This window comes from Rhizophagus irregularis, chromosome 30 (genome assembly GCF_026210795.1).
Source record: "Rhizophagus irregularis chromosome 30, complete sequence".
Classification (NCBI taxonomy): domain Eukaryota; kingdom Fungi; phylum Glomeromycota; class Glomeromycetes; order Glomerales; family Glomeraceae; genus Rhizophagus; species Rhizophagus irregularis.
The window spans coordinates 1,043,523-1,070,998 of record NC_089458.1 but is presented as its reverse complement, the minus strand read 5'-3'; the positions used below and the strand labels follow the sequence as shown (position 1 = coordinate 1,070,998).

The window sequence follows — 27,476 nt, the reverse complement described above, 5'->3', positions numbered from 1 at the left end:
TAATTAAAATTAAGCTTAATTTCAAATTAATTATAACTGAAATTTTGTGTAAAATTTTAATCTTACAAAATTAGGAACTAGATATATAAAAATTACAAGTTTTAATAATTAGTTACTTTAAAAGATAAATAAACTTGTATAAATTTATAATATAAAGATTTTGATTGGATTTTTACTTATAAATACACTATGTATTATTAACATGCATTTATATCATTTTAATACTAAAAAAAGTAAAAATTTTATTTTGATATTACATAAAATTTTAGCCTGCATTAAGAAATCTAGCCAGCATTAAGAAATTTAATTAGCAAATATAATTCTAATCTGAATTCCATGTGAATTAGTAAAATTAAAATGCAGTCGGGTATTTCAAGGTAGCATTTTTCTTAATAGCGTCTGTCATTATTTTAATATAATATATAAAGCACATATGAAATTATACTTCCAGCCAAAAAGTTTAAGACCACCCTATTTTTAATAATATTAAATAGAAATTCATTAGTAATTATATAATTTTTTTAAAAAAATTTCTTTGTATTGGAATTTTCTAAAATCATTGTATTGACATTTCTGTGAATTTCTAACTCTTTAACCAGAGTGGTTTCAATAAAATAATAGGTTAACTAAAATAAGGGTATGTTCCAAATTTCATAAAGATTGGATCAGTAGTTATCAAGAAATGAGTTGATATTTGATAATGTAAATCATTACTTTTTATCCCACGGTTCCTAGTTTTTTTTCTTGGTATTCTCACGGGTGATGTTTATTTAAAAAGATGGGTAAAAAATCTATCAATATTGGAATAAAAAGTTTATCACTATTAGTCAAAATAAGTATATTAAAGGGCTTTATGGTACGGATACCAAGAGATGATCACGGAGCTGGAATATCATGATTTCACGGCGCAGCCGTGAAAATCATCAGTTCTAACTATTACATACAAAATTGGTGATTTTTTAATAGCCGATTTCTTGATAACTACTTATCCGATCTTTATGAAATTTGGAATATAACCTTATTTTTAGTTAACCTATTAAAATTTTACTGATTAAAGAATTAGAAACTTTTTGGCTGGGAGTAGGTTGCGCATATGAATTTTATTAATGATACGCGCTTTGCGCGCATAAGAATTTTTTTGAAATTTTTTGAATTTATAACACTAATAAACGCTAATCTCATCTCAATCCTGCCATTATTGCCTATTGTGATTGGTCCACAAAATAGGGTGATTGATTCTATTTTACCGATAAATTATAATAAACTGCGGAACGCTTTTATTAAATCAAGTTTATATATTTATAAAAACAGTAGGACAAACCCAAATTAATGTTCGAGATTACACATAAAAAATAAAAAAAAAATCCACTATCATGCATACATTTACATTTTTCAGATTTTAATTTCCTCAGCTCACTTCGTAATATTGTATATCAAAATATTTTTCTGTTAATTAAATATAAAATTTTTAGTAAAGAGTTTAAACATTTGATCTATACATTATCTTGAACTTACTGCAAATCGATGATTTTCCACGTTTAATAACTCTTATTTTTGGGATAACAGTTCTTGCTTCTTCAAGCATTTCTTCGCTAAAATTTGTATGATCATAACTTTGATCATATATAAATTCTTTTAAACTTTCAACTCTTTTTGCGTAATCTATTACAGTCATTAACACATAATCATGATTCGAATTTTCTAATATAGCTAGTTGATTTAATGGAACTCTTAAATTCTCAAAAAAAAATTTAAAGTCTTTTTTGTTCATTCTGAAATCTAAACCAAAATAACGTAAAGTTATTGGTATAGATTTCACCAACTTCATTATTGAAGATGTTGTAAATCCTAACGCGGTATTAGTAGTGTTAAATGAATTATAATTGTGAAAATTTGGTATTATAGATAATATTAAATTTTCTAATGGCATAGAAGGAAGAGATTTGGTTAGATCAAGAAGAAGTTCTTCATAAATTTTTAGTGATAAATAATTTAAATGTGGAAAGTATTCTCTCATATCTTGAAGTAATTCTTTTGTTACGTGACCTAACCAAAGCATTCTAAGATTTCGACCACATATTCTCAGAAATAATCCGACGGTTGTCAAATTCGAATGGCTTGGGCTATATCCATCACAATAAAGATTTTTGATACTTTCAATTCTAAATCCAGGATATTTTAAATTGAATAGGGAATCGTTATCAATCTCGCCAAACTCCCATAATTGCAAAGTTTCTAAATTATTACAATTTTGCAAGACGGTCAATAATTGTTCAACATCTGCTAATCCCTCAATTCTTAAATGATTTAAATAATTCGAATGAGAATCGATTGCAGAATAAATTTTTGAACAAGGGTGATTATCCCAATATTGTGTTATTGTAAAAGAAGTGAGCTTTGTTTGTGATTTAATTAATTTCGTTATTGCTTGAGTAATTTCAAGTGTTTCATCTTGAGGTTGAAGAAGAATTGATAATTTTTTAATCGTATTTATATGTTGTGCAAAATTTGTGAAAAGTTGACATATCCCTTGAGAAAATACACCTGAAAATTCGAATACCTGCAGCCTCGATAAAGCTTGGCTTAATCTAGGGAAAATAGTATAATCAATATCTATAGAGTTAAGGTCTGAAGAGCTGCTTATTATTTCCACGCAGGTAAAACCCTTTGTACGATTAATAAGAAGATTTGTAATAATTTTACAAAGTAATTTTCTAATTTTACGTTTCTTATTTTTCATGTCCGTTCGTTCAACTTTTTCTTCAGTTGAAGTGAATTTTTCAACCGCGTCTTGAATATGTTGATTATTAAATATTTCAAGATATTTTGGATAATCTCTTGGAGTTGATAAACTTTCATTTTCAATTTGAAAATTAATTAACTGTTGTTTTTCTTCTTCGCAAAGGCAAGAAATATACGTTCGAAGGATGAGTTTATGTTTATTTGGATTTGTTTCAAGTTCAAAAGGTGAACTCCAAAGATATGGAATAACATGTTGACAAAATAATCGATTAACCAAAAGGCATGAGAAGAGTGCTTCTTTATTATCTTTTAAATAATCTAGAATTAGATTAAGACAATTATTAAAAACAATTAATTGTAAATAATGATTTTTTGCCATTTTATTCTTTTTTTAATGGAATTTTTTTCTAAAAGGTGTTAATTAAAATATTTTTCATGTAAATCAATCGTCCTCCAAACTATCCAATTTCATACATTCCGACGCAGAAAATTTTTTATCCGATTTATACTTGTGAAAAGAAATCCGAGATAGGGAATCATCTTTATCAATTTTTTAATCACAAGCGGCTGCCTTATCTTCTAAGATAACATCAATTTCCACTTACAGCGAACAGTGTCGCAAATGTGTCGTTCTTGACCCACCACGCGGTGCTGACTTAACCCGCATAATATATTTTACAATAAGGGCTCAAGATGATGCCACCAGAAGGGTCAAGTCCGATACTTTTGCAACAATGTCAGATTGCGTAATCGCATTTGCATTTCATCTTGCAGTGTTTCACAAATCTCGGATTTTTCGAGACAAATTTTCTAAAATGGAGTCAAATAAAGGTATTCATGAACGAATGAATGTTGAACAAAAAAAAAGTATTCTCAACGTAATTTTTTTTTAAAAAGAATCACCTTCCCGACGTCCTAAACATTTCGTCAATGATCCAAATAAAGTATTATAAGTTTATAACTAATTATTCAATTACCTAATAAAAAAAAAATGTGGAATAAACCTAACTTAAATCTTTTGTAATTTAAGATTGTAATTGAATCACTTCGAGGACTTTGTTTGTCTTATCCTTCTCTGAGATTTATTGAAAAGGAAAAGAGTAAATACATAAATAAATTCTTAGAATGGGTTATCATAAATATTGTAAAAAAAAAAGGAAGGAAGAAAAAAATTAAAATAATCATTTTCAATATTAAGTTGTTTATAGGGCTGATATTGATGATATTAGAAAAAAGCAAGTCACTTTGATTTCTGGAGGTAGGTTTTCTAATCAATTATTTATGGAATATAGATACAAATTTAATTTATATCAATATTTTTTCTTATCATAGGTGGAGCCGGTCATGAACCAGCGCATGTAAAAAAAAAATTTACACTAATTCCTTTGAATGCTAAAATTTTTGCTCACTGTTATATTATTTTAGGTTGCTTTTGTAGGACCTAATCTTTTATCAGCTGCAGTATCAGGAAATATTTTCGCATCACCATCAACTTCGCAAATTTTAGCAGCAATTCGTCGTGTGCAATCCCCTCATGGTACACTATTAATTGTAAAAAATTATACTGGAGATTGTTTAAATTTCGGCTTAGCAGCAGAAAAAGCAAAAGCCGAAGGAATAAAAGTTGAAATTGTAATTGTTGGAGATGATGTTGGAGTTGGGAGACAACAAAGCGGGTTAGTTGGTAGAAGAGGCCTAGCTGGTACAATTTTTGTACATAAAATTGCAGGTGCTATGGCCGCAAAAAGGTAGGAACTGTTATTTATATCTTTATATTTCATTTTATTTTATATTGAAAAATTTGTATTATTTAGGGCAAGCCTTAAAGAAGTTAAGAATGCAGCACTTCTTGTTGCCGAAAATATTGGAACCATTGGTGTTACATTCGATCGATGTACAATTCCAGGAACAACTAAAAGTTCTTTTTTACCTGATGATGAGATCGAATTGGGAATGGGTATTCATGGTGAACCCGGATTTCAAAAGATATCGCTTCCTCCATCTAGTGAACTTGTGCAAAAGATGTTAGATACTATTATCAATACCAATGATGAAGATAGATCTTTTTTGGATATCAACCCCGAAAAAGATAAGATTGCTTTATTAGTTAATAATCTTGGTGGTATTTCTGCACTTGAGCTTGGAGTAGTACTAAATGATGCTTTTAATTATCTAGGTTGGTTTGGTGTTTAATTTTGATTTACAATTTTTTTTTTTTAACTTATGCTCTGATTTTTATTTCTGTTTATTTCTTTTTAGTTAAAAAGAATTTCTATGTAAGAAGGGTTTATGTTGGACATTATATGACATCACTTAATATGCCTGGGGTTTCTTTATCTATTTTAAAGTTACCAAAGAATTTGGATGTAGTTCCTTTATTGGATATAAAAGCTGAAACTCCAGGTTGGGTTAATCATTCAAAAGTTGATATTTCAAATTTGGATGTTAGTTTAGATGAAAAAGTTTCTTTCAAAGAAAAGGAAGAAGACCTTTTTGTTGTCAATGGTAAATTTTAAACTTTTCCTTTGTTATAATTTAATTTAAGTTGATTAATTAATTAATTTAATTATTATTATTAGTAAATTCACAGTTATTTGAATCTACGATTAAAGCAGCTTGTAATGCTCTTATTCAAGCTGAACCAGAAATAACAAAATATGATACAATTGTAGGAGATGGAGATTGTGGGTTGACTTTGAAATATGGAGCAACAGGTTTTACCAAAACATTTTTTTTATTTAAATCGTTTAATTAATATAATATTTCAATCAGTAACCTTCATTATATAATATAGATATTCTAAAAGCATTGGAAGAAAAACAAATCATGACTAATGATCTTTCGGGAGGTTTAATGAAAATTAGCAATATCTTAGAAAGAGGTGGGACTATTGGTTTTCTATACTGGTAATTCAATAAACCTAATTAAATATATTATTAATATTATAATTATTACCAATATATTATAATTAATTTTTGGATTGATAGTTTATTTATAGGTGCAATATCAAATAGTTTAAGATATTTTGTTGCAGCTAAGATAGAAGACAATGACAATAAAAAAGATCAAATTTTAGTAGATGGTAAATGTATTGGCGCAAGTTTAAAGGTAATTATTTTTAAAATTATTGATTAATTTATATGTCATTCACTACATTAATCACTTTTAAATATATATTAAGTCTGCATTAAGTACACTTCAAAACTATACGCCAGCAAGAAAGGGAGATCGTACTATGATGGATGTAATAATTCCATTTATAACCTCATTTACAGATATATTATTCTCAACTAATGATGATAATACAATGATAGCATTTAAAGATGCAATAGAAGCTGCAAGAATTGGTGCAGAATCAACAAAAGGAATGAAACCTAAGTTGGGAAGATCAACTTATATTGCTAATAATATTATTAAAGAAGCTCAGGTAAAAATTTCTTTTTTTAATAAGATAGTTTTTTTATGAAAAAAATTTAAAATTTAAATTTTCTTCATTAATATCTGTAGGTTCCTGATCCTGGAGCATGGGCAGCTTATGTTATTCTTAATGGAATTTACGATCATTTAAGTGAATAATTATTGATATTATAATACTTTATTTCTATGTATACTTAACATATATATATTATTAATAAATTATTTTGGGTTAACATATAATATGCGACATATCATATGTTCTATACCATTTGATTAATCACCAATGTTAAAATTTGTAAAATTTATTTTTTAATTATACAACTTAAATCTATATATAAACCGATCAAATTTGCTATGAAACTTTAATATCGTGTTTAATTAAGAGTGTTTTTTTTTTTGAAAAAAACACGTGAGAAATTAATATCTTATTCATTTATTTATTTCTAGCATATCATTACATGATTTCGTTAACGCCTAGGTAAATTGCAAAGTAGAAAGTAAGACTTATAGTACAATAACAAATACATTTAACATTAGTCAGAGAATTAACGTTCGTTACCTTCAGTCCATCAATAGCATCATCTTTACCAAAACCTTCTTTTGGAATTCTACCATATACTAAATCACTTAATTCATTTTTGGAACTAATAAAGAATAATTATTATTAATGATAATAATTAAATATTTCGAAATAAAATAAATACTTACTTTTCTATCCCCTCGAATAATTCGTTAAAATCCTCATTCATCCTATAGATTTCATATGTCATATGTCTCTTAGCTTTAGATAAGATAGAAATAGCTTGTTTTAACGAGAGTCGATTATCTTCAAACTTTCATCAAAAAAAAAATTGTTAACAATATTAATTAATGTCTTTTTGAAAAAATTCGTAGAAATTTGCGGTACATCTTCACCTCATCATATGGTTCATCTATATCATCGTCAACTTCCATATTATCTTCAAGATTTTCCCATTGTTCAGGTTTTCTACATTCCTCAATTATATTTGCCTTTACAGTTTCTCTAATTGTATTACGCTCTAATTGAAATTCTCTATATAATGTCTTTATAAGAGGATTGTTTCTATAAAATATAACAAAGATATTTGTTAATTTAATTAAATAAAATACTTAAATTGTGAAATTGATTATTTACCTATATGTTACAGGAAAAAGGTTAGTGAACTGTTTGAGAGATAAATTATCTGCAAGTTCACTATTAAGTAAGAAGGAAGTGAGAACTGATTCTTCAGTTATCATACTAATAACTTAGGATTACAAATAAAAAAACGCGTAAGAGTTGAAATGGCAAAATGACAAGGAGAGAGAGAAAGAAGTTTTTCCATTGATTGATTAAAATTATATAACCTCAAGATTTCAAAATTTAAACGCGTCAATCAGATGACGTATACTCTAGGATATAAAAATATAGTCGTTTTTATAAGCTAACCCAAATTATTATAAAATCTTTTTTCGCGTTCTTATAATTAATTTCGATATTTACAAAAAATAATTTTTAAGCCATTCACTGTATTTACAATAAAATATTTTAAGATTTCATAAATAATAATCTTTATTATCTATAGACACCCCAAGTCCCCAACAGTATAGTACAAAATGGAAGGCACTAAAAAGAGGGTACGAAATTCTCTCACAAATCATGGGTGGTAACGAAAAGGCCTTCCCATTACAAGCCTGAACAGTTTGATCGGGCGTGTTTTAATGAAATGTATGATGAATTTTGGATGCAAATGGGTAACCGTTCCCCGGAAATACAGCACCTAATTGATACTAAACGTAACCATACTCGAAGAAGAGTGTTATTGCGCATTCCCTGGAGAATAAAGGTTAGTAGAGGAGAGATAAGATAGGGAAAGACATAAACTTCAAGTACCGTGGAAGATTTTGTACAATATAATGATGACGAGACCGTTAATTAACGAGTATGATGGTTTAAAAAATCAGGAAGTTAGCGGTGGTAATGGAAGTACACATCGAATATTATACTGGGGTGAACCAAGCATGTTCCCTTCAAACATTTTTTTTTTATTTTAAAAATTGACAATGACGGGAGTTATACAAACTTGGGAGCTAGGCCCTTACAAAAGGAACAACTACACTACACCTATATTAGTATTAACCCAACCATCGAAACAGTCACCCTGCCTGATGTTCCCTTCAAACATACGATGAATTAACATGGATGCCATATGGCATGAGAAGATCACATGTTATGAAGAAAAAGACATTTAGACATTTAGAATTATATTCTAGAAAAAATATTAATTCCGGATTCCAAATAATCAAACCTTAACTATGAAAAGGGAATTTTTTTTTAATGTACGCGTGGTATTATTTATTAATGGAATTTTTGAAAAGTGAAATATTTTTTTCAAATATTTAAACTTTTATTTCATATAGCAGAAAAAGCAAAAAGCGGGAGTATCTGAGTAGTCCCATACTTGCCGAACAGCTGCTTATTATAAATGAAAGTTTTGTACAGAAAAAAACGCGTTTATACGTGTTGCAAAAGGTGCGCGCGTATAACGCGTAAAAATCAGATCTGTATCGTCAGAATATTACGATATTTATTTTTTTTTTACACCATTTCACACTAAAATACATGGATTGCATTGAATAAACCATCTTTTAAAGATCTACTTCAGCATGAGTCTCGTGCTTACATAGTATTTTCTGCTCTCATTCATTTGAATGCTAGAACCCCAACATCGCATGTAACAGGTTTGATGTATTTGAGTGACTTAGAAGAAAAAAAATTAAATATATAGTATAGTAATAATCAACACATCTCTCGCATCTCTCACACCTCTCACTTAACATAATGACTAAAATTAAAAGGTTTAACATCACAATCAACAGTTTCATCAATATTAGTTTCACTTTCATATAATCTTCTTTCCATAAATTTAACTTGTTTTAAGTGATTAAATTCTTTAGAATAATCAACAATTACTTTTAAATGATCTAAATCATTATGATTAAAGTACATTAATTTTAAAGTATGTAATTGAATTTTAGCACATTCCTTAAGAAAGAAATTTAATTGATGAGGAGTAATATAAAAATTAAGAACTAAATATGTTAAAGATTTTGGTAAAATATTTGCGAATAATTGTAATCTTTCATCGCGATATTTTGGCCAACCATTTTCTAATTCTAAAGTAAAATATTTAAGAAATTCCAAACCACTAATTAAATGTATTAAATTTAATATATGATTTGAATTCATTAAAATATTTAAACATGTTATATTTGGACAATAAAATTCCATCGTATCTATTATTTCTTCAGTTATATATTTTGAAGAAAATGATTTGAAATTTCTTGATGACATTTTAAGAATTGTTTTAATAAAATTTTCATTTCCAATTATATCATGATAATAAAAATATTTAATAGAAATTTCTTGATTTGTAATAATTTCATCATCTATATTGAATAATTTTTCATTATTTCCTTGTTGAGTAATTTCTAATGTTTCTAAATTCTTACAAGCTAATATTATTTTCATTAATAAAGAATAATCATTGATTACACAAAATCCCAAATATTTCAAAGAATTTGAATGAGTTGATGATATTGCGTCATATATTGACGTATTCTCATAACTTAAACAATATTCATTCATCACCAAACTTTTTAACTCAGATTGTGATTTAATTAGTGATGAAATAGAATTATCAAGTGATTGATAAAAATTATATTTTCCTTTATATATAATAAAGGATAAATGATGAATGTTATTACAAGATTTTGAAATTTTATCAAATAAATTAATTATGAAATTTGTATGTTCATTTATATAAATTTGAATTTCAAATCTTGTAAGTTTTGTAAGAGATTGTTGAAATTTTATTGAAGAATTAATATCTTCAATTAATTTATAATCATTTTGATTATTATATTGATCATTAAAATGTAATTCTAAAATTTTTAATCTATCAAATCGATGAAATATCATATTTCCTATAAGATGAAGGATTAATGTAATATTTGAATTAAATAATTGTTTAACATAATTAATAAAATTTTCTGAATTAAAGCAAATTATAAATTTAGGATAATTAAATAATGGTGTTATATTTTTAAAAGAATATTCAAATAATCTTATATCATCTAAAATTTGTTTTTCATTTTGTGGTAAACAATTTAATAATGTTTTAATAAGTAAATCTCCTTTTGGATTGGAATATTCAAATGGATTATACCATAAATATGGCATTGCTATATGACACCATAATTTATTCACTTGAATACATTTGAATAATGTTGATCGATCATTTTTTAAATGATTAAATATTAAATGAAGACAGTCAGGAAATGTTTGAAGTTTAATATATTTCTTCTTTTCTTCTTCTCGTCTTCCTTCAATTTTATTTTTTTTCTTTAAAAAAAATAAATATTGATTGAAATATTTGTTTCTTCGATTCATAATTAATTTTGATTATGAAATAGAAATGCTTTAGAATTTTTACGAATTTTACGAAGGTTTTTTTTTTTTATCGTTCGTTATTAATTTAGAGAAGTTGAAAAAAAGAGAGGAGAAAGATAATTGTTTATTTATTAAAAACAATTCAAAAGGATTTTTTTTATAAACGAAGGAGATCTTATCGATCAGCTTATAATGCTTATAATGTAATCTTCATATTAATGTATTATTGGTCATAAAATCTATAGTAAACAAACAAATAGAATAAAACTAAACTTATTTTGGAATTTATACCGCTTTTTTTTTCTCTAAATTTGGTTTCCTTACATCGAGTTTTTGTATAATAAAGCATATGAAACTCTTATTATGATTAGCCAAACAAAGATGAATTATATAATTGAATTGGTTCTGTATTTATTATATTTATTATTCGGTCAAACTACAATATTAAATAATTAAATAAAATAAAATTAAATCGTTTTAAGAATTCCGAAATTCCGGTTTTATTTTCCTTTAATTGGATGATCAAAAAATTTTTAATCGAAAATAACGGAAATGTAACCAAATTTAAACTAAATAAGTAATTTTAAAATATAATTAACAAGGTATAATTTTTTTTTAATTTTTTATATATTTTAGTTGAAATAATGAAATAATTTTATTTATCCTAATATGTTAGAAATAAAAAAAAATATACATATATATAAAATATATAAAATATAAAGTTACAATCAATATAATATTATATTATAATTGAATATTATTTTTCCTACAATACTCAATAGCTTGCGCATGCTGTTTATATGCTGCCAATTTCATGTATTTTTCTCCTAATTTAGGATCTTTTTTACCGGCACCACCAGAAAAATATAAACTAGCAGCATTAAACATACCAACAACTTGTCCATTTTCAGCTGCTTTAGTAAAATAAATTGCTGCTTCTTTTAAATTCTTTTTAACTCCGATCCCCTTAATTAAACAATTACCATAACGTAATTGAGCTTCAGGATATTCATCACCTGAATCTGCTACTTCTTTAAATAAATTCGCTATTAATTGATCTTTCTCATTTGCATCCATATCATCAACTTCAAAATATTTTTGTTGAATATAATATGCTTTAAAATATTTCGCTTTCATATCTCCTAATTCTGAATATGCATCAAAACATCTATAAGCTAATTCCCGATTTCCATCAGGGAGTTTATGTTGCTTTGCTGCTTCATCTACTGTCATATAATTAAAATCTGAGAAATTTGGTAATATCATAATATCATCTTCTTCTTCCTCTGATAGTTTAAAACTATCAATAGTTCCTTGACGCCTTAAAGAAGGAGAATTAGAACCAGAAGAATTTATACGAGGTGATGGTGGTGGTCTACTTTTTTTCGAAAAAAGTTCTTGTAATACGGTAAATATCCTTGTAAATGAAGGTCTATAATTGGGATCATGATCAACAGCTAAAAATATTGATAAAATATTAATATTAAAATAAGTTGTAAAAATGTATATATATGTATATATATGTATATATACCTTTTTTCGCAATATCTTGATATTCTTTTGGTAAAGGAGAAACTTCAGAAAATGGTTCACGATATTTTTTTTCACCAACAAGTTCAGTAATAGCCATAATATCTTTATAATCCGCATAAGGAACTTTTTCTTCGGCAATTTCCCAAAGTAAAATACCAAAACTATAAATTTCACTCTTTGTATCATATTTAGTTTGAGATCCTAATCTTTCTAATTTTTCTGGAGCACAATATCGAACACATTCTAATGTAGTTTTGTGATTTTTTGTAACATCAGTTACGGCTCTACTTGAATTAAAATTTGCAATCTTGGCTGTTTGATGATCCGTAATTAAAATATTCTCGGCTCTTATGTCACGATGAACAATCTATTTAAAGGGAAAGTATATAAATATAATTTTTTTTTTAAAAAAAAAAAAACAAGAAACTCTCATCAAAGATAATTACCTCAACAGCTCTCAAGAAATTTAAACCTCTAGAAATATCAAGAGCAAATAATAATTTCACCTTAACATCAAGTGGACCATAAGTATTATAAAATTCACGTAAATTACCATATTCAGCCCATTCAGTTACTAAAAACCATTTATTACCATCAGTAGTAGTTAAACCAAAAAATTGAATAATATTATGACATTCTTCTAATTTTCTTAAAATTGTAACTTGATTTTTAATATTATTCTTAGCTTCTTCGTTACTACTTTCATCTGCTACTAATTTTAATGCAACGAAATCATTAATTCCATTTTTTATTCTTTTAAATTTTTTTATTTTTTTACCAATATTTTCATCAACTTCAGTTTCATCAAAATCATTATATGGAAGTAATTCATTTTGAAATATATTAGTTTCAGTTTTGTCCATTATTGTTTTATTAAGTACGCTCAATTGTACAACCAGATCGGAGACATTTTTATTCGTATCAGTTAGACCACCTCCGATTACTTGAAGATACTATTAATGAATATTTTAATTAAAAATTATTATATTTATCTCATACGTATTAAAAAAAAAAAAAAATTAAATTACTATTAACAAAATTATAAACTAGTTACCTCAGATAAATCTTCGATATCAGCTTTGATCTTTTTATTATCAATATCATTACGTGCACTAAAATCAACCATGAAAGCAAATTCCAAAAGTTGAATGGTAAAATCAAATTCTTTATTTAAATCCATTGTAGTCTTTTCAATATTTTTAGCTTGAATATATTTTTGTAATCCCTTTAATTGAGAAATTTCTGCTAAAAATTTACGTATTTTACCAACCACGGTAACTAATTTTTGTAAATTAATATAATTTTCTTCTGAAAAAAAATCTTCATTCTCTTCTCTACGAACTTTTAAATTTTTTATAGCAGATTCAGCTATGGTTACTCTATCTAACATTACACCACATATTCTTTTATTATGCTCTGCTGTTTGATATATATCTACAATTTCTTTAAGTAATCTAGATACCTCTCCTATAAGTGGTAAAAAATTTGCAAATGGTACTGCTACATTTGCCGCGGCTTCTACTCCGGCACAAATTGTATTTATTGTATTAACCACCGGTTCCATGCCATCCACAGCAGCCTCCGCTACTTTATTCACTCTTTTATAAACCGCTTTCTTTTTAGGTGCAGCTGTTTCGCTCATAATTGTAAATAAAAAATTGAGAGAGTAGAAACAAAGAAAATTTGTTTATATGCTAATTCTTAATTTAACTCCTTTTATCTTTGTAGCATTATCCACAATGTTGGTAACACCTACTAAAAAAAAATATTCTAATCTATATATGTTAATTATTTACCATACATATTCATCTCAATGAAGGACGGTTAATTTTGTAATACGTAAATTTTTTTTGAATCCCGTCAATCAGTAATATTAAAAATGATGATTAGAAAATCTTTCCATGTCAACATTTTTACAAGCTTACGAAAAAAAATATTCCCTGTTTACATTTACATGAAATCGTACATATCGTAAAAAACCTTTAAAAATTAGAATAGTTGTCGAACAATGTTAAGAAGCGAAGATCAGAGATGTCAATAGTTAATATATATATAATAAGCACAAAAAGAGATTCATTCTCTTCTGGTTTCTTTGAATTTGAACCTGTAAAAATTTATGGGATCTTACTTAATTTAGGTCTCAAATACTAATCTTATTAAAGATACTGTAATAAATTTATTATTCTGCAAACTACTCAAATTATTTAAACAAATTATTTGAGAATTTTTTATTCATTTTACTTGTTTAAAACTTTAATGAATTTTGGTGGAATTCGAGAACTAAAAAAGGTAAACAAAGTAATGGCTTGGAACGCCGTTGTGCCTCTTCGTGCTACTACCTTGATTATACAGTGTGTAATGGGGACAAAGTAATTTTAAACGGATAAATTTACAAACCAAGTATTAATTTGCAGTTAAAAAAGATTGGACGAAATCTATAAAATATTAAAATTTGGCAAATCATTTAATCCAATAAAGGTTAATGGATATTAACACTATATTGACCCGAATATATGGTTTAAAGGCGTTATGAGATTATGTATGTGAGTGGCAAAATTTTACAAATTGTTGATATAATTTGTATTATTTATTTCATGGAGAGTTGGGAATAATAGGGTTTTTTTCCCGAAGGGAAAAAACCCCTTCCCGTTAAATAAATGGGTAATCTTCGGAAAAAAAACCCTATTATTCCCAATTCCCCATGAAATAAATGGGTAATCCCCTGGAGCGTGTCACTCATTAAATCTTAACTATTTTAAACTTTTAACTATTTTAAACTAAAATTAGTAATCTCCCGGCTATCTATATAAAGACGGGAAATAAGTAAACCACGCGCAATTTTTAAAAATTAGTATGAAGGTGATCATGAGTGACACTTAGTGCGACAGGGGATTAAAAAATTAAATTTTAATTGGCAAAAATTTTTGGTTGATGCCGTGACTAAAAATAAACTAAAATCATTTCTAATTAAAATGAAAAATTTTGACACATTTAATATAATCTTTTATAGTGTATAGATTATTATAATACGTAATTAGCTTACTATTGTCATTTTTTTTTTTTTAATAAGTATAATTACTAAGTTGAAAAATAATAATTCATCATCCGGTCCGTAAATAAATAGATGATCCGGATGAACCATCTCAATATAAGATGACCAGATGACCGATTCGTAAATAATGGATGATCCAGATAACCATCCGAATGGATTAATATCCAATTCATAAAATCTTTAATGACATTTGAAGTGTGTCGATCGACTATTCTCTTATTTGGTGTGTCACAAACTCACATGTTTACTGCTACAAAACATAAGAGTATAAGTAATAGTTATTTCACGGATCAGCCTAGATGTTATCATCACGGCGGATACCACGGAGACTAACGTCCCGTATACAACTTTAAACTACTGATAACTTTTTCTTAAATAAACATCACCCATAAAAATATCAATAAAGAAAATCACGAAAGAGGAAACGTGGTATATAATATTGCTTTGAGATCAGCATGGATCTTTTAACTGAAAGTCCAAATATAAGTGTATAAAGATCATGTAAAAATGAAATTTTACACCTAAAGATTCTGGATTCAGTAAGAGTAAACATTCAAAAATTTCTTACAATTACTTTGACAAACAATTACCTAGTATGTCATCATTGGCCAAATAACTTTGGTTAAAACCTCATAGTAATAAATGTAATAGTGTAAAAAAAAACAAAAAATCTTTAATTCCAGATACATAAAAAAAAATAAATATATATACATAATTAAAATTATTCATTCAAATAAAAAAGAGAGAAAACTAATTATTTTTATAAAGTTTCCTTTTTCTTTTGTTTGTTTATCTTGTTTTCAAAATAAAAATCAATAATATCAGAAGTAAATTTTTTCATTTCATCTTCCATACCATTTAATATATATATAGCAAAATGAGCTTCAACATTTTCACATAAAATTCCGGTGGATATTGGAGCATTTTTGGCTACTTTAATCAATTTATCTAAACCACATTCAATAGCTACTTCTGCAAGAAAACTTCTTGATATAAGTTTATTGGTTAATATACTAAGTTCTCCATTGCTTGCATTAGGTAACCTATTATATAATTCTCTTGCTATAAAATAATTGTATGCTTTATCTCCATAAAAACAGTATCTTCTGTATGGATGATGATTATTTAACGGTGCTGCTGGATGTGTTAAAATTTCGTCACGAAGAGTTTCATCTTTTAATGGTGGAAGTTTTAATTTTTTTTGTGATGAAGATGGTGAAAAGAACTTTAGTTTCTGAGAGTTTAAAATAAAATTTAATGAATTTTTTAAAAGATTTGTTATACGAGACATTTTAAATCAAATCAAAAAAAAAATTTCGATTTATATACGGATATCAATTCCTTTTATAGTTAAAAAATCAGTTCATCTTTTATGACTCAGTTCAGCAAACACGTGTCATTAACAATTTTTAGAAAAAAATTAAAAAATTCAATCTTAAAAATTAAATAAATTATTATTATTATTTAGATCTGTAAATAATTATATACAAAGTTTTTTATATTCCTTATTTAAATTATCAATTTCATCTAATACTTTCAAAAGTTGTTCTTTGGCTTTACTTAAATTTGGCTTTAAAAAAAAAAAAATATAATAATAATATAAATAATAAGAAATCTCATGTAAATCTTAAATATATAGCCTTAAAATTTGTTTACCTGTAAAATATGTACACCATATTGAGTAGCTACGATAAGTTCTTCAATACCATCTTCATTTAAATCTAGGCTAGCTATTCTATAAATAGGATGTGTAAAAGATCTTTGCCATAACAATTGGTACGTAATCATATCTTGAGAATTATCATCTAAAAAATAAAAAATTATTATACATTATACTATATAATCTATTAAAATTTATTATTCATAACTCACTTTGTTTATAAATAAGTAATTCTCTGCCATAAGTTCCGATAAGAATCTCATTTTTACCATCCCAATCTATATCCATTATATGAGAACATAAAACACTATCATGTTGTGAACATTCTCTTAAATATATTGGACTTTTAAGAATTTCTTTATCTACATAACTGAAACGTGAATAAATTGTCCATAAATATCCAAATAAAATAATAAAAAGTTAAAACGCATTATCATAATTATCATACCAGTATATAATTGCTTGTTCTACGGCACAAGTAACAAGCATATGAATTTCTTCTTGTTTATCTTAAAAACAAAAATTTACATTTGTTAAATTCTTATAAGAAAAAAACTTTTTTATATAATTTACAAACCTTTACTTGTAGATGATGTGAATATAGATATTGAAGTGATAGGACTAAATAGTGCAACTGATGATTGTTCTTGTACTTTAAAAATTACGAAAATTTCATTAATAAATATGAATTTGTTTTAATGTAAAAAAAACATTATATTAATTTACCAAATTCTTCATTAGAATCATTTCGCTTTAAGACTGATATGTGAAGCATTCCATTTTGGCACCCTACTGCTATAATTTTAACATTATGGAATTCTTTAATTTCTAATGATAATATCCTTTTAAAAAAAAAGTAAATTAGTAATAGATTAAATAGGCTTACTAAAATTAATTTTTTATATTACTTTAAATCAGAATTAGCTGATCTAGTTAATCCAGCAATGAAAGGAAAATAAGGTTGTATAGATGATTGTTCCCATTTCTTTGCGTGTTTGTCCTTAAAATTACAATAATTGTTATTAAAAATTTTGATAAAAAAGAAATTACCAAATAATTTTTAAATAATTAGTTTAAATTATATATAAATATTATATAATTATGCACAATATATATTATTTTTGAACTCACTTCAGTATATAAATGTATACCCCCCTCAGTTCCACATAAAAGTAAAGCAGAACAATCTTCACCATCTTTATTAATCTTAGTATGAAAAAGTTGCATGGGTGTGAAATGAAGCATAATACTTTGATGACAATCTTTTTCTAAAAAAAAAAATGTTTTTAAAAAAAATGTTATAATCTATAATCTAATAATAATCTAATTTATTAAAAAAGTTTTGTTAATACAATTTATTCTTACCAACAATCTTATAAATAGCATCTTCCATAAATGTTGATGCTGAATCATCCACCAAAGAATAAATCTGAAGAAAAAATTGGTTCTCATCTTCAAATGTGATCTTTTGATTTGACTACAATTACGCATTTATGTTGTTAAAAATATATTTCTTTGAATATTTTAAAGAAAAATAAATTTAAAAGGTTTACATTGACTGTTGTCAAGGCAATGGTTAGATCCGAATTAATTGAAGAAAATACATCCATTGAAATTATTTCACCTATTATATAATTTTAAATATCAAATGAATAAATATAAAATAAAGTATAAAAATTTTTAAAATTTACAAAATTACCAATATCTTTAATATCTAATGGTAATTCAATTGTATTCCAATGTCCTGATCCTGAAACAAAACAGTTAATTCCATAGAAAAAACTTACGAATAAATGCTGATGGATTCCTACATTATTAATATTATAAAATTATTAATTTAAATGAAAGATTTTTATTTAGATGAGATATGTAACTTTTTACTTTTTCTATTATTCTTTTTTCTCAAATTATAAGCAAAAATCTCATGAGGAGGATTTTTAAGAGCATTTGATGGAAATTCTGGAAGACAAGGTAAACCACTTTCTAAATATGAGGTGAATACAGATAATCCATAGATATTTCTAAAGGAAGATATTTTTTAATAAGCAGTTTTAGTTTTTAATCTATTTTTTTTTAATGAAAATTGGATAATAGGTGATAAAAACTCGAGAAAAAAATTACGTTCTACCTCCCGAAGGAAAGTGTTCGTAATGACTTTCATTGAAGTATCCTTCAGTTTCCATTATAAAAATATTATAAATTATAAAATATAAAAGATAATGAAATCATATAATTCGGAAAAATTTTTTATTCGGTAGATGAAATAGATGAAAAAAAAAAAAAAATTTTAAGAATAAAGAAAAAAAAATTCACAATCTATAATTTGACAGAATTGACACGAACCAATAGAATCATTCTCCGAAGTTGCAAAATGTGTAAGGATAAGTATCATGACATGTGATACGAGAAAGGTATCTTAATCCTATTTTTTATAAACATAATCCGATTTTTGAATGTACACCATTAAAGAAATTGATAATCGATCGATAGGAATGAGTCCGATATTCCGATATCTGATATATATAGATAATTGTACAATTAAATGATTAGAATCTATTATATCATTAAATAATCAATAAACTTTAACTAAGTAATATAGCCTTGTCTTATTCCTGTTTACAAAGAACAAGTGCTTATTTCGGAGTATTTGATAATATGTATAATATGTAGTATATTGGGTAAAATTGCAATGATATTTTGTACGACAAACTTCCTTTTTATGACAATTATAGATATTTATACAGAAGTTATTCGGAATAAAATTCCATCATTACAGTTAAGTATTACATTTATTAACTATAATAGTTCCAATTTAATTACATTATGTGTATAATAACGATATTAAACTCTGTTGAGAATAAGTTTCCCAAATTCAGCATTATGAAACGTGTACTAAATATCAAGAAAATTATTTAATTTAAATAGTCATTTTATTTATACATACAAAGGATCCAAATACAGAAATAATTTTGGAATTTTCCGGAATTCTAACATCTGATAATCTTATATTGTACATTGTACATTGTACACATTGTACAAAAACCTTGTGACACTTACTTCTGGAATTTGATCGTCACTCCGATTATGCTTGGCGTCGGAAAATTTGCTCGTTGTCCGTGTAAGGGGAAATCCTATGACCGAAGTTTTCGATTGGTAAAAAAAAAATGCACATGTAATATTTTTACGCCAAAGTCGCAAAAGAGATTCCATAACCAATATCCTAATGCAGATCCAAAACAAAGGGTTTCTTAAATATAATAAATAATTTGGCGTAATATCAACTTTAATTCAAGGAACCAAATTAAAAAAGGTAATTTATTTGTTTTTTATTAAGTTTCAGATCCTGAATTTTTTTGTTTTGGATTTCGGTTATTACTCGCTTTTATCAAATTTACTATTCTTTTTGACGAATATTTTTAGACCGATTCTATAATTGTTCCCTAATATGGCATTCAATGAATGATTTTCAAAAAGAGGAAATTTTGTATAAATTACGTACGTTTCTTACCATTTGGGACAATATTTCTTTCTTTACTCTCATTTAACAAAAAAACTTGTTAACTCTTATTAAAGATGTTTCGATTACAACAGAGTTTAAAAAATTACAATAATTTTATCACATTACAACAACAAAATCCAATTCTAGCACGTACAGTTTATAGTTCCTTAAATTTAAGATTTCTTCCTTCAGCTTTTTATTCCACAAAAAAAATCAACCTACCAAAAATTAACGATGAAAAAGTTGTTACAACACTTTTTACTGAATATGATAGATTAGATTCTTTTATTGGGGACAGAGCATATAATTATTATGCGACAAGAGCATTAAAATTAAAAGTTCCTGGTGCGATTAGAAAAGATTTTATGATAATCGCCAACAGAATAATTCGAAGAGAATTTTTAGCTGAAATAGCAGTTAAATGTGAATTAGATAAACTGATGTTACAGCATACTAAAAATAATTATCATTTGGGAGAAATGATGGAAGCTTATTGTTCAGCAATGATATTTAATGGAATGGAAGAAGAAATGAAGAAATTCACATCAGATATAGTTGATTATTATTTTGAGAAAAATAAGACTAATAAAGATGTTAAGGAAGGACAAAATAAAACCATTGAAGAAATGAAGAAGAATGATGATAAGAAAGAGGAGAAAAAAGATAAACAAAAAGGAATGGTGGAAATGAAGAAGAATGATGATAAGAAAGATGATAAGAAAGATGATAAAACAACAAATGAAATAACAAATAAAGTTGTTAAGGAGACCAATAAAGAAGAAAAGCAACAAAAAGGGGTAGAAATCAATAAGAATAAAAATATAAAAGAGAATAAAGTTAGTCTTGAAAATTCTAAAAAGAAAAAGAAGAAAAAGAAAGGAACCAATGATAAAACTATCAAAGAAAAGGAAAAGGAAATAATCTTATCGATAAAAGGACAATAAATTGTGGAATAAATGTGGAAAACTTATAAAGCGAGGTAAATGAATGGGGTCGTAGTGTCGTATAGATTAAATAAGCAGATACGAGATAAGAAATATACTGCGGGCAGCCGATCGAATCCGATATGAAAGAAATATTTGCGACACACACAATATGTCAATATATCAATATTATCAATATAGACCTAAATATAGAATAATTATTTTTTTTTTTCTTTTTTTTTTGTTTGAAAAAAAAAAATAAAGTTCATTATTTTATTGCCTTTTTTTTTTTTTTTGTTCTTCTATTATAAACACTTTCTTTTTTTAATACTTAATTACGTAGTTAATATTTATACAATATTTTATATAAAAATAAATCAAATTTTTTTTTTCAAAAATAATCTGCGCACTTTCTTTATAAAAAAAAATTTTATTTCTTCTAAAAAAAAATGGATAAATCTTCTTCTTCTTCTTCTTCTTTATCTTCACAAATTTCTTCACCACAAATTATATCCTTACAAAATTCTTTTAATAAACCAATTCCATACCTTCCACCCGAAATAGTAACAGAAATAGTTTCGTATATTAGCGAAGACGATATAAAATCATTATATTCAATAATTCAAATAAATAAAACATGGTTTAATTGTTCAATTCATGTATTATGGAAACAACCATTTAAATATACTTCATTAACAGGTTATTCTAAATTACTTAAAATTTATATTTGGTTCTTACCTGAAAAAACTAAAATGGAATTACGAAAGAATGTTTTTAAATTCGATGTTAAAGAATTTAATAAAATTCCTACAGTAAATTATTTAAATTATTTAGAGAATTTAGAATTAGAATATCGTAGTTTATATTGGGCAATTAAACTTTTATTACCTACTTTAAAAAGTGAAGAAAAAGAAGAAATTGAAGAAGAAGAAAATCATGTTGAAATTAAAGAAAGAAAGGAAAAAGAAGAACAAGAAGCAAAAAATTTAAGAAAAGTTCAAGCTAACGCTTTATTAAAGGAATTAATTAAATTGTACAAAGAAAATTGTCCCAAATTGAAAAAATTTAAAATGAATGATCCAACTGAACATTTGAAATTGACTGTAGACGAATTGGATCATATCTGTACAAGTAAGTAATTATATTAAATGACGTTATATATTCTTTAATATGTAAAACTTATTATTATTATTATAACCTTTTATTATTTTATAGATCCAACAGATCAAAAAACAAGAATTTATCGTTCCCGTCGTAAACTTATAATCTCATGTTAAATATTTTTTTTTTAGTTGAAGACAATTTTTCTTTTCCCTCTTTTTGTTAGATTTCAATTTATTTCATTCTTTATTATTATTATTTTATCTTAGATTTTACGATAAAAAAAAAACTTACCTTTTTTTTTTTATTCCAAAAAAAAAAAAAATTTCTTTCTTTTCTTCAATCTATTTGTTCTATTCTTTTCTACACGATTACTTTTATTTGACTTATAAGCATTTTTATTATATAATAAATTTTTTAGCGTAAGCGTAAGCGATGATCATAGGACGATATATCTGATAATAAATCACCACGTTGAGATTATTGGATGTATATATATAGTATTTCATTTATTCGATTGTGTCACTTAGCAATTAGCAACCCTCGTAGATGGTTTATTAGTATTTTACTTAGTAGCTAACTTTTATCGATTTTTTTATTTTTTTTTCGTTTGTAAATTCTTCCGATTTGCTCTCCTTCTTTCCCAACTCACTATATTTAAGTTGTAATTATCTAATGTAATTATTTGAAATGGTTTCAAATTCATTAAACCCCCCTTTTTTTAAAAAAGATTAATTCTAACAAAAAAATAATGATTTGTTAAAACCACATAGTTCATTAATAATAATTTTTACAGGAGACGTTATTAACATTCCCGGTTAAATATCATCATTTGGAATTAATGAGAATTATGGGAATTTCATTAATTAACTTTTTTATAAATTATCCCAAAAAATTTTCAAAATATAATTTCGATTATATTATTTTGTAGATTTTTAAATTTTTTGCATATAATAAATAACTATAATATTTCCATTTTTACAATATTTTGTACAGCTTAATTTAATTAATAAACTAATACTAAATAATACTAAACCGTTTATAATTGTAAATTGTCAAGAAGGAAAAGTGGCGACGGGTCTGACTTAAACCCGCATAATATATTTTACAATAAGGGATCAAGATGATGCCATCGGGAGGGGTCAAGTCCGATACTTTTGCACCTTTGATAGATAAATGAAAATAAGAATTTTCGCACGTGATCCTAAGATTTTCTTGTCCTTATCTGGTAATTAGTTAAAATACGCGTATGTGTAATTTGGTAATTTGTGTGATTTTAGCATCTTGTACTAATTGTACTAAACCAATTCATGATTATAATGCACACCTAAAATATACCAATAACTTTGGATTCATTAATTTCGTGAAATTATATGTCGTTGTATTTTATTATTTAATGAATTGACATTTTTGTTTTTACAATTACAAATTTATTTTACAATAAATACCATTTTTGATGATGTAAATTAAATAGATAAATAAAATAAAAAAAAAATAAAAAAATAATTTAACTAATAATAGCTTAAAATACATGTTATTATTCTAACCAGATAATACGCTAACAACAAATCCAGTTTGTGTACTCTTAGTGGATCTTTCCCATTTTTCAGCTTCTTTTTCTCTTTTCAAATTTCTAACAGTATTTTCCAATTTTTTCTTTTCTTCAGTTTCACGTTGTAATAATTTTTGTTGATCAGTTCTTAAATCTGCCATCATCTTTCTGAATTCTTTTCTTAATGTGGCAGTCGTGGCAGGTTCACTAACAGCATCCATACCCATATGTTTAAGTTTTTCATCTGCTAATTCATTCTCTAATTTTTCACATTTCTTTTGTAAATTATCAATAGAATTCTCTAATTTTTGTCTTTCTCCATCAAAATCAATGAAATTTCTTGTTAATCGATCAAATTCTTTATTTATACCATCTAATTCTGCTTGCATCATTTCTGAACTTTTTTCTAATGATGCTTCTCTCGTGGCAAATGCAGCTTGTGATTTCTCTAAAGTATCTTTTGATTGTCTTAATTGTGCTTCAAGTTTTTCTTTATCATTCCGTAAATGTTTTAATTCTTCATGTGCTGCTTCAAGTTCTTCTTTAAGTTTATTTAAATCATTTCCACCTGAATTTCCAACTCCTAAAATTGTACTGTCATTATTTCCTTCACTATTATTATTAAAATTTGATACTTCCCCATCTGTTGCAGCTTTCAATTCTGCAAGTTCTGATTTAAATTTTACAATATCACCCTCTAATCGATTTATAGTAACTTCTCTTTGATCTAAAGTTCTTGTTTTGGATTTCAACATTTCTTCTAAATCCCTAACTGTTTGTGTCACATTATTTTTATCTGTTGTGGTATTCGTTAAATCATCACGAAGTTTTTTAATGATTATATCTCTTTCTTTCATTTGAGCTTCATATTCTTGTTCTTGAGTGGCTAATTGTTGTTGGAATTCTTCTTTTATAGTTTTACCATCATTAACAACCTGTAAAACGGATTGTCTCTTCATAATAGCTTCAAGTTTACGAACTTTTTCTTGACTTGTCATTAACTGTTCACGTAATGATTCCAATTCATTACGCATTTCATTTTCTCTTTCATTGGTTGACTGAACTTGAGATTTAGCGGATTGTGCTTTTTCTTCAAGTTCTGCTAATTTTGCTTTTGTTTCTTCAAGTTCTTGTTGTGTATTTTTCAATTCTTGTTTAATTTTATCTTGCCCTTTCAATTCTGTCATTTGTTCAAGTATTCTCTCCAATCGAGCTTGCAACAATGATGTTTGGTCGTGTAACCTACGATTTTCTTCTCTGACAGCACGTACCCTATTTATAAATTCATCCAACCCAAATTTATTCTTATTCGATCCATCTTTATTTTGATCATCTTTGGAGTCAACGTCAGGTAAGATATTAAATAAATTTTTCAAATGATCCATCATTTCTTCATATTCTCGTGTCGTTTGTTTCAATTTTAATTCTAAATCTACATTAAAATTCTTTTCATTGACTCCCTTTTCATTTTGTCTTTGTTCCATCTCTTTAATTTGTTTTTCTAAATCCTTAGTTAATTTAACTTTTTCTTTCAACTCGTTATTTTCATTTAATGCTTCTAAATTTTTTATTTTTTCTGTTTTAAGATCTTCTTGCGATTTATTCGTATCATTAATAGCTTCTTGTAATTGATTTTGTAATGTCTTAATTTCATCATCTGACTTATTTTTTAATGAACTGACTTCTTGTTCCATTTTATAAATTTTGAAAATATAACCTTCCAATGCCTTTTCCAATGAAGTTAAATTTTCTTCAATATTTTTATATTGCTCTTTTTGAAGATGTTGAGTTGCCGTGGTCATTGTGGATAATCGATAGAAACTAGAAGTTCCTGAATATTGTTCATCAGAATCTTCATTGTCAGATCCAGAACCATTATTATTATTTTCTCGATTATCTGCTTTATGTTTTCTTAATACAATATCCAATCGAATGCCAATTTCTTCAAGTTCAGTTCTCAATTCAGCTATAGTCCTTTCACGAGCTTCGGCCATTGTATCATCAGCTTTTGTTTTCAGTTCTTCAATCTCTTTATCTTTTCGTTTTAAAGCCATTCTTGCCTCTGCTAATGTTTGATGAACATTTTGTAAAGCATTCTCCAAATTTGAAATTTTCTCCGATGAAACATTATCTGATACACCATTTTCACCATCATTTTTAACTCCCATGATTTCATTAAATAACTTTTCAATTCCATTATTACCTTCCGTCGCTTGTGACTGTGGTAAATTTTGTGGTGAAAAAGGTGGATTTTGGGAATTTTTTTCTTCCAATTTTCGTATCCCTAAACTAAGAACACCAGCCATATGTTGTAATAATTTCCTTTGAACTTCACCAGCTCGTTGTGTTAATTTCCATAATTCTGTTGCAACTTGATCTACTTTACGATTTGCCGTAGCTAAATGATCTGTTGCTTGCCTTGATAATCTTTTATTTGATGCATGAAGTCTTGCAAGTGAACTAGCTGCTTCCCGAATTTTCGATTCCAATGAAAGTTTTGAAGTCAATGCTGATATACGATTTGTTAATAATGAATGATCCTAAAAAAAAAAAAGTTTACATAATTAAATAAATATAAAATATCAAAATTAAAGGTCTAATTGACATATAATGCACACCTTTTTAAGTTCTTCAACTTCTTCTAAACTCAGGATCTCAAAATTTTTTGAATCAATAACGGCTTGAGATATCAAAATTTGCATCAACATTTCATCAGCTGTATCCAAAAAAGAACTTCCTGGTACTTTTGGAGAATTTAACGAAAGCATAGCTTCAGAAGAAGCGATTAGATCATTAGCAATAGCCAATGAAGACAATTTAACTTTAGGTGGAGAAGCAGTACTATTAGAATTTATATCCGCAAGTCCCATTGAGGTGGGAGAATTTGTGGTGTAAAAACTTTGGTCTGAACTACGTAATAATGAATTGGGTGTTTGATTTGATTGAACGGATTCTTCTTCTTCTTCATTTTCAGGCAAAGAAGGTAAATCACGTTCTATTGAAGTTGAAGAATTTAATGAAGCAGTATCTACAGAGGGACGTGAACGAATAGAAGAATTTTTCGATATTATCGATGAATTAGTTGATACAATTGGTGCACTTGTTATTGTCATTGTACTCATAACAGGTTGAACTATAGTAGTTTGTGTTGAACTACTTATAGGTGAAATAGGGCCATTTTGATTTCCACTAAGTGAATTAGCTGAACTACTATGTCTTAATGGTGATTTTGCAGGAGCTTTTGGAACTTGATTTAAAAAGCTTTGGTCAGTTAGTTTATCCGTTTTTAAAGTTTTTGGGGGAGACGAAGAATCCCCATAGTCTTGTTCTGATGCTACGGGTACTGGTTTTCGTCTTGAAAAGGAGTTATTAGTTGAAGAGGACATTCTTATACTTTGTAATAAAAGCTATCATTAAAGCTTAAAATAAATAATAAATATAAAGCGATAAAAAAAAACCACTTTGTGATTTTTTTAAAAAATTTTATTTGAAAAAGAGGGGTAAAGTTTATAAAAATTTTAAATTTTGAAACATATATATAAAT

At 26.3% G+C, this 27,476-nt stretch overlaps 10 protein-coding genes across 10 annotated transcripts; 3 read left to right on the top strand and 7 right to left on the bottom strand.

The window, feature by feature from the left end:
* Positions 1-1,408: 1,408 nt before the first annotated feature.
* On the bottom strand, positions 1,409-4,120 carry OCT59_021648 (uncharacterized protein; the record flags this gene model as incomplete). Its single annotated transcript, XM_025320891.2, has 3 exons — positions 3,646-4,120; positions 1,516-3,552; positions 1,409-1,446 (listed from the first exon to the last, which is right to left on the bottom strand). The coding sequence occupies exons 2-3, from the start codon at positions 3,119-3,121 to the stop codon at positions 1,409-1,411; spliced, it is 1,644 nt and encodes a 547-aa protein (XP_025170266.1). The 5' UTR covers positions 3,122-3,552; positions 3,646-4,120.
* OCT59_021647 (uncharacterized protein) lies at positions 3,558-6,439 on the top strand (the record flags this gene model as incomplete). The annotated part of the gene is made up of 13 exons (XM_025327640.2): positions 3,558-3,573; positions 3,640-3,686; positions 3,773-3,842; positions 3,941-4,000; positions 4,075-4,100; positions 4,168-4,490; positions 4,557-4,918; positions 5,002-5,247; positions 5,322-5,456; positions 5,537-5,648; positions 5,730-5,850; positions 5,924-6,169; positions 6,250-6,439. The coding sequence occupies 13 exons, from the start codon at positions 3,558-3,560 to the stop codon at positions 6,316-6,318; spliced, it is 1,833 nt and encodes a 610-aa protein (XP_025170265.2). The 3' UTR covers positions 6,319-6,439.
* Positions 6,429-7,505, bottom strand: OCT59_021646 (uncharacterized protein). Its single transcript, XM_025320890.2, has 5 exons — positions 7,316-7,505; positions 7,075-7,243; positions 6,868-6,992; positions 6,719-6,803; positions 6,429-6,633 (listed from the first exon to the last, which is right to left on the bottom strand). The coding sequence occupies exons 1-5, from the start codon at positions 7,417-7,419 to the stop codon at positions 6,589-6,591; spliced, it is 528 nt and encodes a 175-aa protein (XP_025170264.1). The 5' UTR covers positions 7,420-7,505; the 3' UTR covers positions 6,429-6,588.
* Positions 7,506-8,164: 659 nt separating this feature from the next.
* OCT59_021645 (uncharacterized protein) lies at positions 8,165-10,734 on the bottom strand. Its single transcript, XM_066146664.1, has one exon. The coding sequence runs from the start codon at positions 10,610-10,612 to the stop codon at positions 8,990-8,992; it is 1,623 nt and encodes a 540-aa protein (XP_066005776.1). The 5' UTR covers positions 10,613-10,734; the 3' UTR covers positions 8,165-8,989.
* Positions 10,735-11,237: 503 nt separating this feature from the next.
* Positions 11,238-13,834, bottom strand: OCT59_021644 (uncharacterized protein). The gene is made up of 4 exons (XM_025311578.2): positions 13,200-13,834; positions 12,592-13,098; positions 12,146-12,512; positions 11,238-12,069 (listed from the first exon to the last, which is right to left on the bottom strand). Exons 1-4 carry the CDS (start codon positions 13,785-13,787, stop codon positions 11,357-11,359), a joined length of 2,175 nt encoding a protein of 724 aa, XP_025170262.2. The 5' UTR covers positions 13,788-13,834; the 3' UTR covers positions 11,238-11,356.
* A 2,007-nt stretch (positions 13,835-15,841) lies between these two features.
* Positions 15,842-16,488, bottom strand: OCT59_021643 (uncharacterized protein; the record flags this gene model as incomplete). Its single annotated transcript, XM_025330719.2, has 1 exon — positions 15,842-16,488. One exon carries the CDS (start codon positions 16,486-16,488, stop codon positions 15,958-15,960), a length of 531 nt encoding a protein of 176 aa, XP_025170261.1. The 3' UTR covers positions 15,842-15,957.
* A 189-nt stretch (positions 16,489-16,677) lies between these two features.
* On the bottom strand, positions 16,678-19,249 carry OCT59_021642 (uncharacterized protein; the record flags this gene model as incomplete). The annotated part of the gene is made up of 14 exons (XM_066146663.1): positions 16,678-16,767; positions 16,854-17,002; positions 17,070-17,227; positions 17,306-17,366; positions 17,435-17,509; positions 17,584-17,699; positions 17,766-17,857; positions 17,989-18,125; positions 18,223-18,334; positions 18,411-18,481; positions 18,557-18,664; positions 18,739-18,878; positions 18,979-19,027; positions 19,201-19,249. 14 exons carry the CDS (start codon positions 19,247-19,249, stop codon positions 16,678-16,680), a joined length of 1,407 nt encoding a protein of 468 aa, XP_066005775.1.
* A 1,144-nt stretch (positions 19,250-20,393) lies between these two features.
* On the top strand, positions 20,394-21,484 carry OCT59_021641 (uncharacterized protein). The gene has a single exon (XM_025320887.2). It carries the CDS (start codon positions 20,431-20,433, stop codon positions 21,298-21,300), a length of 870 nt encoding a protein of 289 aa, XP_025170259.2. The 5' UTR covers positions 20,394-20,430; the 3' UTR covers positions 21,301-21,484.
* A 44-nt stretch (positions 21,485-21,528) lies between these two features.
* Positions 21,529-23,106, top strand: OCT59_021640 (uncharacterized protein). The gene is made up of 2 exons (XM_025327639.2): positions 21,529-22,410; positions 22,495-23,106. Exons 1-2 carry the CDS (start codon positions 21,729-21,731, stop codon positions 22,554-22,556), a joined length of 744 nt encoding a protein of 247 aa, XP_025170258.2. The 5' UTR covers positions 21,529-21,728; the 3' UTR covers positions 22,557-23,106.
* Positions 23,107-23,729: 623 nt separating this feature from the next.
* OCT59_021639 (uncharacterized protein) lies at positions 23,730-27,318 on the bottom strand (the record flags this gene model as incomplete). Its single annotated transcript, XM_025320886.2, has 2 exons — positions 23,730-26,472; positions 26,551-27,318. 2 exons carry the CDS (start codon positions 27,316-27,318, stop codon positions 23,923-23,925), a joined length of 3,318 nt encoding a protein of 1,105 aa, XP_025170257.2. The 3' UTR covers positions 23,730-23,922.
* Between the last annotated feature and the right edge of the window lie 158 nt (positions 27,319-27,476).